Source organism: Rhinoraja longicauda, chromosome 18 (assembly GCF_053455715.1).
Source record: "Rhinoraja longicauda isolate Sanriku21f chromosome 18, sRhiLon1.1, whole genome shotgun sequence".
NCBI classification, from domain to species: Eukaryota; Metazoa; Chordata; class Chondrichthyes; order Rajiformes; family Arhynchobatidae; genus Rhinoraja; species Rhinoraja longicauda.
The window spans coordinates 37066579-37080304 of NC_135970.1; the positions used below are offsets into that span (position 1 = coordinate 37066579).

At 45.5% G+C, this 13726-nt stretch overlaps 1 protein-coding gene across 1 annotated transcript in view; it reads left to right on the top strand.

Moving 5' to 3' along the window:
* tpcn2 (two pore segment channel 2) overlaps window positions 1-13726 on the top strand; it is a 54814-nt gene that overhangs the window by 22747 nt on the left and 18341 nt on the right. Inside the window, exons 8-10 of the mRNA XM_078415528.1 lie at window positions 3220-3285; window positions 6694-6758; window positions 13420-13523. Coding sequence (XP_078271654.1) covers window positions 3220-3285; window positions 6694-6758; window positions 13420-13523 — 235 coding nt within the window. The remainder of the gene's footprint in view (window positions 1-3219; window positions 3286-6693; window positions 6759-13419; window positions 13524-13726) is intronic.

The following is a 13726-nucleotide window of genomic DNA, read 5'->3' on the forward strand; positions in this document are numbered from 1 at the left end:
CTTTACTGCCTTCCTTTGTTAAACGTGGTTAATAAATCAGTGTCTGACTTTTTTACAATTCAGTAGATGACCTAACCTACTAATTGGAAGTATTCTTATTACTTCCCTAACCATTGTTTACTGTAACTTGTGCTATTTTTATTATCCACCTTTTTGTCAATAGCCATGTTGGCTTCCGGTTTGAGCTGAGCGATTAATTTTTCATAGGACGTTGAACACATGGATGGTTTGTAACTGGATAAATGGGAGGGTTATTCTTGCTCTATGTTCTCGGTGTGAGGACGCATTATGGGGGGTGTACTAATGTGCAGGGGTGTTTGCTAGTTCTATCCTACACACTTGAGGCAATTCCACAGCGGCAGCGTCTTCGCCCGCCCCGGATCGCGGGGCTTGGGTCGGCCCGCTGCGGACCTTTCACCGTCCGGCGCGGCCTGGAACGTGGCAACTAAACATAGCACAAAAAGTAAGGAAATTTGTGTTTGGTAGATTATTTCTTTGTTGTAACAATGCTTCTTGGCAATAAATCTTATACCGTTGGAAAGCCTGATTATTTCCCTTTTAAATGGTGCCACATTTGTAAGGAACATGCATTTGTGGGATGAGCAGCAGAGCTGAGTATATGGGATGCGCCCATGAAAAAATTGCCAAATCTTCTCTGCCAATGCCAAACAGCTTATTCTGCTGTTGCTATTGACTCTTGTTTTGAGCTTCTGGTACCCCCAGGTGCTGACAAGAATGGGATGCCATCCCACAACAGTGTGTGACCAGGCTGGTGACCAGCATGAGGAGGAGGTGCCAGGCTGTTGTGGCTGTGTATGGTTCTTCCACACGCTACTGTGGCTCCGTTTATTAAATGAATAAATTGTTAAATTGCCAATATGTCTTGTTTCTTCAGACCAATCATCCAATCCACCAAACAACACCGAACAAGAGTCAATGGCAGAATAAGCTGTTTGGCATTGGCAGAGAAGATTTGGCAAATTTTTCATGAGCGCATCCCATATACTCAGCTCTGCTGCTCATCCCACAAATGCATGTTCCTTACAAATGTGGCACCATTTAAAAGGGAAATAAACAGGCTTTCCAACGGTATAAGATTTATTGCCAAGAAGCATTGTTACAACAAAGAAATAATCTACCAAACACAAATTTCCTTACTTTTTGTGCTATGTTTTACAACAGCCTGACCGCGGGAGAAGACGGCAGGGGAAGAGAAAAGACATTCTGGCCTTCCATCACAGTGAGGAGGGAGGTGACTGGAGGAGACTCACTGTGATGGATGTTTCTTTTTGTTTGATTGTGTGTGTGTTATTGCTTATTTTTATTGCTCTTGTTGTTGGACTGTGGGTAATCTTTCATTTCACTGCACATTTATGTGTATGTGACAAATAAACTTGACTTGACTTGACAGAAGCCAATTAGCCCACTAACCCCACACATCGTTGGAGTGTGGGAGAATATGCACAGGGAGAACATATAAACTCTGTTCAGAGAGCACCCATAGTCGGATTCGAATATGTTTACACATTCTGTTGTGCTGCAGCAAGAAAGAATTTTATTGTTTTATCTGGGACATATGACAGTCGAACACTCTTGACTCTTGAAACCCTGTTCTCTGGCGCTGTAAGGTAGCAACTCTACCACCGTATTTATTTCACAAAATGCTGGAGTAACTCAGCAGGTCAGGCAGCATCTCAGGAGAGAAGGAATGGGTGACGTTTCGGGGTCGAGACCCTTCTTCAGACTGATGTCAGGTGGGCGGGACAAAGGAAGGATATAGGTGGAGACAGGAAGATAGAGGGACATCTGGGAAGGAGGAGGGGAAGAGAGGGACAGAGGAACTATCGAAAGTTGGAGAAGAATAGGAGGGCAGGAGAAATCACAGAGGGGGAGCAGCGAGAGAGCATGTTGCTAAACTCTCGTCGAAGAGAGGAGGAGAACCTCTTCAAAGTGGACATACCTTGAGGAGAAATCGCAGTGGAGCAACAGGTAGTATAAGACAATAACTGCAGATGCTGGTACAAATCAAAGGTATTTATTCACAAAATGCTGGAGTAACTCAGCAGGTCAGGCAGCATCTCGGGAGAGAAGGAATGGGTGATGTTTCGGGTTGAGACCCTTCTTCAGACGGATGTCAGGTGGGCGGGACAAAGGAAGGATATAGGTGGAGACAGGAAGATAGAGGGAGATCTGGGAAGGGGGAGGGGAAGAGAGGGACAGAGCAACTCTACCACTGTGCTGCTCTCTGTATCGCTGTGCTCCCAACCCCCTCTTCGCCTTTGGTGTAACAGAAATAACCAAGTCTGCTATTTAAGACTTGTCCATGTGTCTCGTGACTTGTAGACATTGCAAGGCAAGGATTGTCAGCTGAGCGGAACTGCTTATTGACGGTACAACCCTCCTGGTCACAGGGGCGCAGGGTAGAATCGCTGCCTCACAGCGCCAGTGACCCAAGTTCGATCCTCGCCTCGAGTGCTCTGTGGAGTTTGCATGTTCTACCTATGACCTCGTGTGTTCAGGTTTCCTCCCATGTCCCAATGATGTGCAGGGTTGTAGGTTAATTGGCCTCTATTAAATTGTCCCTAGCGTGTAGGGACTGGATGAGAAAATGAGATGATGTACAACTAGCGTGAACGGTTGATCGATGGTCGGTGTGGATTCAGTGGTGCGAAAGGACTGTTTCCCTGCTCTATCTCTGAACACAATGTCTCCATACTTGCATGTTTTCGTGCCAGTACACTTGTCAATCGGTTTAAGAACCATCAGCTCTACGGATGGTCACGGTGGCGCAGCGGCAGAGTTGCTGCCTTACAGCGAATGCAGCGTCGGAGACCCGGGTTCAATCCCGACTACGGGCGCCGTCTGTACGGAGTTTGTACGTTCTCTCCATGACCTGCGTGGGTTTTCTCCGAGATCTTCGGTTTCCACCCACACTCCAAAGACGTGCAGGTTTGTAGGTTAATTGGCTTGGTAAATGTAAAAATTGTCCCTAGTGTTAGTAGGATAGTGTTAGTGTGTGGGGATCGCTGGTCGGCGCAGACCCGGTGGGCCGAAGGGCCTGTTTCCGCGCTGTATCTCTAAACTAATAAACTAAATTTGACTTTGTTTTCTTTCTGCAAATATTCATTTAGTGTGAGCAAATTGCCCCCCACTCTCTCGATTACCTTCCAAACGTCGTGTTAGTTATACTGAATGTTGCAATGCTTTCTTTTCTTTTAGTGATGATTCCAGCCTATTCGAGAAACAGAGGCTATGCACTTTTCTTCATTACCTTCAGTATTATTGGTAAGTCATGTGCCTTGACCTACAATTTACAATTTAAATGTTATATCCAGTACTAAATGTTATACTGCAAGAAATTATGGATGTAGCCCAAACCATCCTACAAACCAGCCTCCCTTCCATTGGCCCCGTCTACACTTTACGCTGCCTCGGCAAGGCCAGCAGCATAGAAACATAGAAACATTGAAAATAGGTGCAGGAGTAGGGCTTTTGGCCCTTCGAGCCTGCACCGCCATTCAATATGATCATGGCTGATCATCCAACTCAGTATCCTGTACCTGCCTTCTCTCCATACCCCCTGATCCTTTTAGCCACAAGGGCCACATCTAACTCCCTCTTAAATATAGCCAATGAACTGGCCTCAACTACCTTCTGTGGCAATAATCATGGAAGCATAAAGGATGAGTCACACCCCGGCCACTCCCTCTTCTCCCCACTTCTATCAGGCAAGAGGTACAGAAGTGTGAAAACGCACACCTCCAGATTCAGGGGCAGTTTCTTCCCAGCTGTTATCAGGCGACTGAACCATCCTATCACCACCTTGAGAGCATTCCTGAGCCATCTACCTCATTGGAGACCCTCGGACTATCTTTAATCGGATTGTACTGGAGTTTATCTTGCACTCTATGTTATTGCCTTTATCCTGCATCTGTACACTGTGGATGGATTGACTAATTGTGTCCAGTCGTTTTGCTGCCCCGGTTATCACGCAACAAAAAAAGCTTTTCACTGTAACTCGGTGCACGTGACAACAAACTAAAGTAAACTATCCCTTATCTGTGCAATGTGGATGGTTCGTTTGTATTCATGCGTAGTCTTTCTAACTGGATAGCACGCAAGCAGAAGCTTTTCACTGTACCTCAGTACATGTGACAATAATCATTGAAACTGAACTGCATGCATATAACGACAGAATTCCTTTCAGGCTGAGATGCTGCATTTCCTAGTACCTGGTTGGTCGGAAGTGTTAGGAGCGGAATTAGGCCATTCGGCCCATCGAGTCTACTCCACAATCCAATCATGGCTGATCTATCTCTCCCTCCTTGCCCAATTCTCCTGCCTCCTCCCCATAACCCATGGCACCCGTTTATCGGTTGCCTTGAAGGGCGACTGTTATCCTTGTGGGAGGTGGGGAACAGAAGGGAGAAACTACACTTGACATTTGTTGGTCCCTTACCATTGACTGTATTCTAAATGGATGGACATTGGCACCAGAAACCTGCCAGCATTCGAACCTTTGATCCTATCTCCACACCCTTGATTATGGGCATTGGCAGCTTATTTCTCCTTCCTTTCTTGTTCCTGCTCTCTTCCCATCATTTACCCTTTTTGGGAATGCGCCTACTTTGAGACTTTTATTTTGCCGTGTGGGCTTTCTCCCTGTGATGCAGCTTCGTCCCACACTCGCGACTGGCAGGTTTGTAGGTTAATTGGTTTCTCTAAAATTGTAAATTGTCCCTAGTGTGTGGGATAGTCCTAGTGTACGTGTGAATGCTGGTCGGCGTGGACTCAATGGGCTGAAGGGCCTGTTTCTGCGCTGTATCTCTAAAGTCTATAGTTTAGATGACTCTATTTGGCACTCGGGGGCAGCACGGTGGTGCAGCTGGTAGAGTCGCTGCCTCACGGCACTAGTCCCCGGTTTGATCCTGACCTCGGGTGCTGTCTGTGCGGAGTTTGCCTTTGCCCCCTGTGACCGCGTGGGTTTCCTCCGGGTGCCCCTGGTTTCCTCCCACATCCCAAAGATGTTTGTAGTTCATTTGCCTCTGTCAAATTGCCCCTAAAAATGATGAGAAAGTGGGATAATGTAGAACTAAGTGAATGGTTGATCGATGGTCAGTGTGGGCCGGAGGGCCTGTTTCCACGCTGTATATTTCTAAACTAAAAAGTAGCTGGTTGTATTTTATTTTTAGCAGCTGTAACACTAATTTACTTGGCACGTTTAAATGTGGGTGTATGTATTTGAACATCAGAATAGTATTTCTAATTGTTTGCCACTGGATTTAGTTTTAGTTCAGATTTAAAGATACAGCGCGGAAACAGGCCCTTCGGCCCACCGGGTCCGTGCTGACCAATGATCCCCGCACATTAACACTATCCTACACCCACTAGGGACAGTTTTTACTTTTATACCAAACTAATTAACCTACAAACCTGTACGTCATTGGAGTGTGGGAGGAAACCGAAGATCTCGGAGAAAACCCACGCAGGTCACGGGGAGAACGTACAGACTCAGTACAGACGGCGCCCGTAGTCAGGATCGAACCCGGGTCTCCGGCGCTGCATTCGCTGTAAGGCAGCAACTCTACCGCTGCGCCACCGTGACCTAAAGTTTAGTTCTTGGTCGTCTCCCTGCCATTGTTGCATCCACTGGACCATTCAATGATAAATTCTGGACATTGCCATAGACTTTAGACCTACAACGCCTAAACAGGCCCTTCGGCCCACCAAGTCCACGTCGACCAGCGATCACCCATACACTATCCTACGCACTTGGGACAATTTACAATTTGTTTTACCAAAGCCAATTAACCTACAAACCTGTACGCCTTTGGAGTGTGGGAGGAAACCGGAGCACCCGGAGAAAACCCACATGGTCACGGGGAGGTCATAAGCTCATAGGATCATAAGGAATAGGAGTAGAATTAGGCCATTCATCCCATCAAGTCTACGCCGCCATTCAATCATGGCTGATCTATCCCTCCCTCCTCACCCCATTCTCCTGACTTTTCCCCATAACTTCTGAAACCTTTGATCTTGTGAATTCGGTACAGACTGTACCTGTAGTCGGGATCGAACCTGGGTCACTGGCGCTATGAGTTAGTCATAGAATTGTTGGTAACAGATTTAAAAGGTAACATAGAAACATAGAAAATAGGTGCAGGAGGAGATCATTTGGCCCTTCGAGCCAGCTCCACCATTCGTTGTGATCATGGCTGATCATCCACAATCAGTAACCCGTGCCGGCCTTCTCCCCATATCCCTTGATTCCGCTAGCCCCGAGAGCTCGATCTAACTCTCTTTAAAATCCATCCGAAGGTATTTATTCACAAAATGCTGGAGTAACTCAGCAGGTCAGGCAGCATCTCGGGAGAGAAGGAATGGGTGACGTTTCGAGTCGAGACCCTTCTTCAGACTGATGTCCCAGACTTGAAATCCATCCAGTGAATTGACCTCCACTGCCCTCTGTGGTAGGGAATTCCACAAATTCACAACTCTCTGGGTGAAAAAGTTTCTTCTCACCTCAGTTTTAAATGGCCCTCCCCTTTATTCTTAGACTGTGTGTCCCCTGGTTCTGGACTCCCCCCAACATTGGGAACATTTTTCCTGCATCTAGCCTGTCTGGCAACTTCCAGTAACTTAATCGGGAGATTAACAAAATCGAGGTGCTGTTTTCTTTTTTTGTCTCCTCAGGAACGTACTTGCTAATGAATTTACTGACGGCTATTATTTATAACCAATTTCGCGGATATTTGCTCGTAAGTATTCCTTTTGGGCAGTGATTGCTTTTCACTAACAATTAAAGCTTTCAGACGGATTCCCAAGGGCAAGTTTGATTAGTGTTTCTGTAATGAGGCACCGCTCCATAAATCTCGTGACAACTATTTGGCTGTGATATTTATGAACACTGGGCAGGGCTCTAAGCTTCTTATTTCTTATATCATCTTTCCCCTGGGATTTGTGGGCGGCATTCAAAAGAGATTGTTTCAGTTTTATTTCCCTTTTTTGGAGCAAATTTATCATTTGCTTTGATTATTCCTTGATTTTTTTTTCCCCCAGGGATTATACCGATTACAATTAAAATACAAGGTATCTCAAAATGCTGGAGTAACTCAGCAGGTCAGGCAGCATCTCTGGAGAGAAGGAATGGGTGACGTTTCGGGTCGAGACCCTTCTTCAGACTGATGTCAGGGGGGAGGGGACAAAGAAAGGATATAGGTGGAGACAGGAAGACTTATAACATATATAACATATAACAACTACAGCATGGAAACAGGCCTGTCCGGCCCTACCAGTCCACGCCGACCATTCTCCCTGACCTAGTCTCATCTACCTGCACTCAGACCATAACCCTCTAATCCCCTCTTATCCATATACCTATCCAATTTACTCTTAAATAATAAAATCGAGCCAGCCTCCACCACTTCCACCGGAAGCCCATTCCATACAGCCACCACCCTCTGAGTAAAGAAGTTCCCCCTCATGTTACCCCTAAACCTTTGTCCCTCAATTCTGAAGCTATGTCCCCTTGTTGGAATCTTCCCCACTCTCAAAGGGAAAAGCCTACCCACGTCAACTCTGTCCGTCCCTCTCAAAATTTTAAAAACCTCTATCAAGTCCCCCCTCAACCTTCTACGCTCCAAAGAATAAAGACCCAACCTGTTCAACCTCTCTCTGTAGCCTAAGTGCTGAAACCCAGGCAACATTCTAGTAAATCTCCTGTACCCTCTCCATTTTGTCGACATCCTTCCTATAATTTGGCGACCAGAACTGCACACCATACTCCAGATTCGGCCTCACCAATGCCCTGTACAATTTTAACATTACATCCCAACTTCTATACTCGATGCTCTGATTTATAAAGGCAAGCATACCAAACGCCTTCTTCACCACCCTATCCACATGAGATTCCACCTTCAGGGAACAATGCACAGTTATTCCCAGATCCCTCTGTTCCACTGCATTCCTCAATTCCCTACCATTTACCCTGTACGTCCTATTTTGATTTGTCCTACCAAAATGCAGCACCTCACACTTATCAGCATTAAACTCCATCTGCCATCTTTCAGCCCACCCTTCCAAAAGGCCCAAGTCTCTCTGTAGACTTTGAAAATCTACCTCACTATCGACTACTCCACCTATCTTAGTATCATCTGCATATTTACTAATCCAATTTGCCACACCATCATCCAGATCATTAATGTAAATGACAAACAACAGTGGACCCAACACAGGTCCTTGGGGTACTCCACTAGACACTGGCCTCCAACCTGACATACAATTGTCAACCGTTACCCTCTGGTATCTCCCATTCAGCCATTGTTGAATCCATCTTGCAACCTCACTATTAATACCCAACGATTTAACCTTCTTAATCAACCTTCCATGTGGAACCTTGTCAAATGCCTTACTGAAGTCCATATAGACAACATCCACAGCCTTGCCCTTATCAATTTCCCTGGTAACCTCTTCAAAAAATTCAAGAAGATTAGTCAAACATGACCTTCCAGGCACAAATCCATGTTGACTGTTTCTAATCAGGTCTTGATTATCCAAATAATTATATATATTGTCCCTAAGTATCTTTTCCATTAATTTTCCCACCACAGACGTCAAACTAATAGGTCTATAATTGCTAGGTTTACTTTTAGAACCTTTTTTAAACAAAGGCACAACATGCGCAATGCGCCAATCTTCCGGCACCATCCCCGTTTCTAATGACGTTTGAAATATTTCCGTCATAGCCCCTGCTATTTCTGCACTAACTTCCCTCAATGTCCTAGGGAATATCCTATCAGGACCTGGAGACTTATCCACTTTTATATTTTTCAAAAGTGTCCGTACCTCCTCTTCTTTAATCCTCCTAATTTCCATCACTACTCTACTTGTTTCGCTTACCTCACATAATTCAATATCCTTCTCCTCGGTAAATACCGAAGAAAAGAAATTGTTTAATATCTCCCCCATTTCTTCCGGCTCAGCACATAGCTGTCCACTCTGACTCTCTAATGGACCAATTTTATCCCTCACTATCCTTTTGCTATTGACATATCTGTAGAACCCCTTGGGGTTTACTTTTACATTACTTGCCAAAGCAGCCTCATATCTTTTTTTCGCTTTTCTAATTTCCTTCTTAAGATTCCTTTTACATTCTTTATATTCCTCAAGAACCTCATTTACTCCCTGCCGCTTATATTTATTGTATATCTCCCTCTTTTTCCGAACCAAGTGTCCAATTTCCCTGGAAAACCACGGCTCTTTCAAATTATTATTCTTTCCTTTCCACCGAACAGGGACATAAAGACTCTGTACTCTCAAAATTTCACCTTTAAATATCCTCCATTTCTCTATTATATCCTTTTCATAAAACAAAAATTTCCATTTCACTCCTTTTAAATCCTTTCTCATCTCCTCAAAATTAGCCTTTCTCCAATCCAAAATCTCAACCCTTGGTCCAGATTTGACCTTCTCCATAATGATATTGAAACTAATGGCATTGTGATCACTAGACCCAAAGTGCTCCTCAACACATACCTCCGTCACCTGACCCATCTCATTTCCTAACAGGAGGTCCAACACTGCCCCTTCTCTGGTAGGCACCTCTACATATTGCTGCAAAAAACTATCCTGCACACATTTTACAAACTCCAAACCATCCAGCCCTTTAACAGAATGTGATTCCCAGTCTATATACGGAAAATTGAAATCACCCACAATCACCACTCTGTGCTTACTACTAATATCTGCTATCTCCTTACATATTTGCTCTTCCAATTCTCGTTCCCTATTTGGCGGTCTATAATACACCCCTATAAGTGTTGCTAAACCTTTCTCATTTCTGAGTTCCACCCAAACAGCCTCCTTAATCGAGCCTTCTAGTCTGTCCTGCCAAAGCACTGCTGTGATATCCTCCCTGACAAGCAATGCAACACCCCCACCTCTTGCCCCTCCGATTCTATCACATCTGAAACAATGAAATCCTGGAATATTTAATTGCCAATCGCAACCCTCCTGCAAACATGTTTCACTGATCGCCACAACATCATACTTCCAGATGTCAATCCAGGCTCTAAGCTCATCCACCTTTCTTACAATGCTCCTAGCATTAAAATATACACATTTAAGGGACCCATCATTTCTTATTCTCAGTTTATTTCTTTTCCCTTCTTTCTCTCCTACATATTGGGTCTGAGTGTTTCCCTTTTCTGCCTCCTGCCTCACACACTGCCTATTAGCTATCTGTGTTTGAGTCCCTCCCCCCAACCGTACTAGTTTAAAGTCTCCGCAGTTATTTTAGCAAATCTCCCCGCCAGGATATTGGTTCCCCTCGGGTTCAGATGCAACCCGTCCTTTTTGTACAGGTCATACTTCCCCCAGAAGAGGTCCCAATGATCCAGAAACTTGAAACCCTGCTCCCTGCACCTGTTCCTCAGCCACGTATTTATCCTCCACCTCACTCCATTCCTATTCTCACTATCGCGTGGCACAGGCAGTAAGCCTGAGATTATTACTTTGGAAGTCCTTTTTTTTAACTCTCTTCCTAGCCCCCTAAATTCTCCTTTCAGGACCTCTTCCCTTATCCTGCCTATATTGTTGGTACCTATATGTACCGCGACCTCTGGCTCCTCTCCCTCCCCTTTCAGGATATCCTGGACACTTGGGAGAACTGGGAAGCGTGAGGGGAAGAGAGGGACAGGAACTATCTAAAGTTAGAGAAGTCGATGTTCATACCGCTGGGCTGTAAGCTGCCCAAGCAAAATATGAGGTGCTGTTCCTCCAATTTCCGGTGGACCTCACTATGGCACTGGAGGAGGCCCATGACAGAAAGGTCAGACTGGGAGTGGGAGGGGGAGTTGAAGTGCTCAGCCACCGGGAGATCAGGTTGGTTAAGGCCAACTGAGCGAAGGTGTTGAGCGAAACGATTGCTGAGCCTGCGTTTGGTCTTGCCGATGTAGAGAAGTTGACATCTGGAACAGCGGATACAATAGATGAGGTTGGAGAAGGTGCAGGTGAACCTCTGTCTCACCTGGAAAGACTGTTTGGGTCCTTGGGTGGAGTCGAGGGGGGAGTTAAAGGGACAGGTGTTGCATCTCCTGCGGTTGCAGGGGAAAGTGCCCGGGGAGGGGGTGGTTTGGGTGAGAAGGGACGAGTGGACCAGGGAGTTACGGAGGGAACGGTCTCTGCGGAACGCAGAGAGGGGAGGGGATGGGAAGATGTGGCCAGTAGTGGGATCCCGTTGGAGGTGACGGAATTGTTGGAGGATAATTTGTTGGATACGCAACAATTAAAACACAAAGTACTTGTGCTATAATTCCAGGATAAGCGCTCAACTCAGAAAAGCAAGCCCAGAGCCAAAGTATTATCTAACTATCTAACTAAATATACCAAGTTACAATAAATAACTCTGTGTGCAAAAAATGAGCAAAGATGATTTGGTTACTTCAGTTTGTTTGATCAAATATTGAGGAATGTGTTCACGAGACATAGGAGCAGAATTAGGCCATTTGGCCCGTTGGGTCTACTCTGCCATTTGATCATGGCTGAACAATTTTTCCCCCTCAACTCCATTTTCCTGCCTTTTCCCTATAACTGTTGATTCCCCTATTAATCATGAACCCCCCAATCTCCAAAAAATACCCAATACCATTGCCTCTACTGCAGTCTAAGGCAATGAATTCCACAGATTTGTCACCTGCTGACTAAAGAAATTCCTCCTCGTTTCCTTTCTAAAGTAGGTGCTTTATTCTGAGGCTGTACACTCTGGTTCTGGACTCTCCCACTACCGGAAACATCCTATCCACATTCACTCTATCTTGGCCTTTTATTGTTCGATAGATTTCAACGAGCTTCCCCCCACCCCTCATTCTTCAAAGCTCCAGCGAGCTTACGGGCGGCACGGTAGCGCAGCGGTAGAGTTGCTGCTTTACAGCGAATGCAGCGCCGGAGACTCAGGTTCGATCCTGACTACGGGTGCTGCACTGTAAGGAGTTTGTACGTTCTCCCCGTGACCTGTGTGGGTTTTCTCCGAGATCTTCGGTTTCCTCCCACACTCCAAAGACGTACAGGTATGTAGGTTAATTGGCTGGGTAAATGTAAAAATTGTCCCTAGTGGGTGTAGGATAGTGTTAATGTACGGGGATCGCTGGGCGGCACGGACTTGGTGGGCCGAAAAGGCCTGTTTCCGGCTGTATATATATGATATGATATGATATGATATGATATGATATGAGCACAGGCCCAGAGCCATCAAACACTCCTCGTACGTTAACCCAATCATTCCCTACTTTATAACCCTCGATATTCCCTCTGCTTTACAAACAGCAACAGTGTTGTCTGTCATTTTGTCAATGGTACAAATTGGGTCAAGTTACCATGAAACATATTGTCAGCACCTGTCCCAAATGCTGGCTGCAAGAAGAACTTCAATTCATCTTGGCTCATTTAAAGATCTGAGAAAGAGAGAGAGATTTAATTGAGATTTTTGTAATGAGCTTTACTATGGCGGCTTTATATTGGGTGGCCTAGTGGCGCAGTGGTAGAACTACTGCCTCACAGCATCAGAGACCTGGGTTCGATCCTGACTACGGGCGCTGTCTGTACGGAGTTTGTACATTCTGCCCGGACCACGTGGGTTTTCTCCCAGATCTTCGGTTTCCTCCCACACTCCAAAGACGCACAGGTTTGTAGGTTAATTGGCTTGGAATAAATGAAAAATTGTTCCTAGTGTGTAGAGGATATGTTGGTGTGCGGGGATCGCTGGTCGGTGCAGACTTGGTGGGCTGAAAGGCAGGTACTATCACAAGGTTTAAGAAACATTTCGACAGGTATGGATAGTTGGGCTGAAGGGATTGTCTCGATGCTGTACGACTCTATTCTGGAATTCTGGTCCAGTGAAAGCAAAAATATTTTTCCAATAAGCTCTTGTAGATACCAATGCAATTTATCCAATTGACACAAATGTCATAGAGATCGAGCAGGGACATTGGGCTTTGGTCCATTGTTGATCATCAACCATTCATTAATGTTTTGATGGAAGCTTTGAAAGTACTTCCTCCGGTATTTTGGGAGACTCTGGATTTTGGAATCGAGAACCAGAGGACATGGGTAGAAGGTGAGAGGGGGGGAAAGAAATATTTAATTGGAACTTGAGGGGTAACTTTTTCACACAAATGGCGGTGGGTGTATGGAACGAGCTGCCGGAGGAAGTAGTTGAGGCAGGGACTATTACAAGGTTTAAGAAACATTTCGACAGGTATGTGGAATGGATAGGTTTAGTGGGATAAGGGCCAAACGCAGGCAGGTGGAACTAGTGTAGATGGTACACGTTGGGTGGAAGGGTCTGTTTCCAAGCTGTGTGACTCTGCAACACTATTTCCCCATAAGATTTGTGTTCATGCATTTTATTTTGTCTTTCTGCAGAGTTCAGTTCAGACGTCTATTGTCCGGCGATGTTTGGGTATTCGTGGAGCCTTCGAGGTGCTTTGTTGTGGTCATGCAACCAAAGTTGGACGAAGGGGTTCTTTGTAAGTTACTCCATTTCTAAACCTTGCCGGGGAATATGACTTGACGTGCCACAAAGTTGAAATATTCCGTTGTCAAAGCACCATGTGGGCGGCACGGTGGCGCAGCGATAGAGGTGCTGCCTTACGTCACTTGCAGCGCCAGAGACACTGGTTCGATCCCGACTGCGGGCGCTGTCTGCATGGAGTTTGTACGTTCTCTCCGT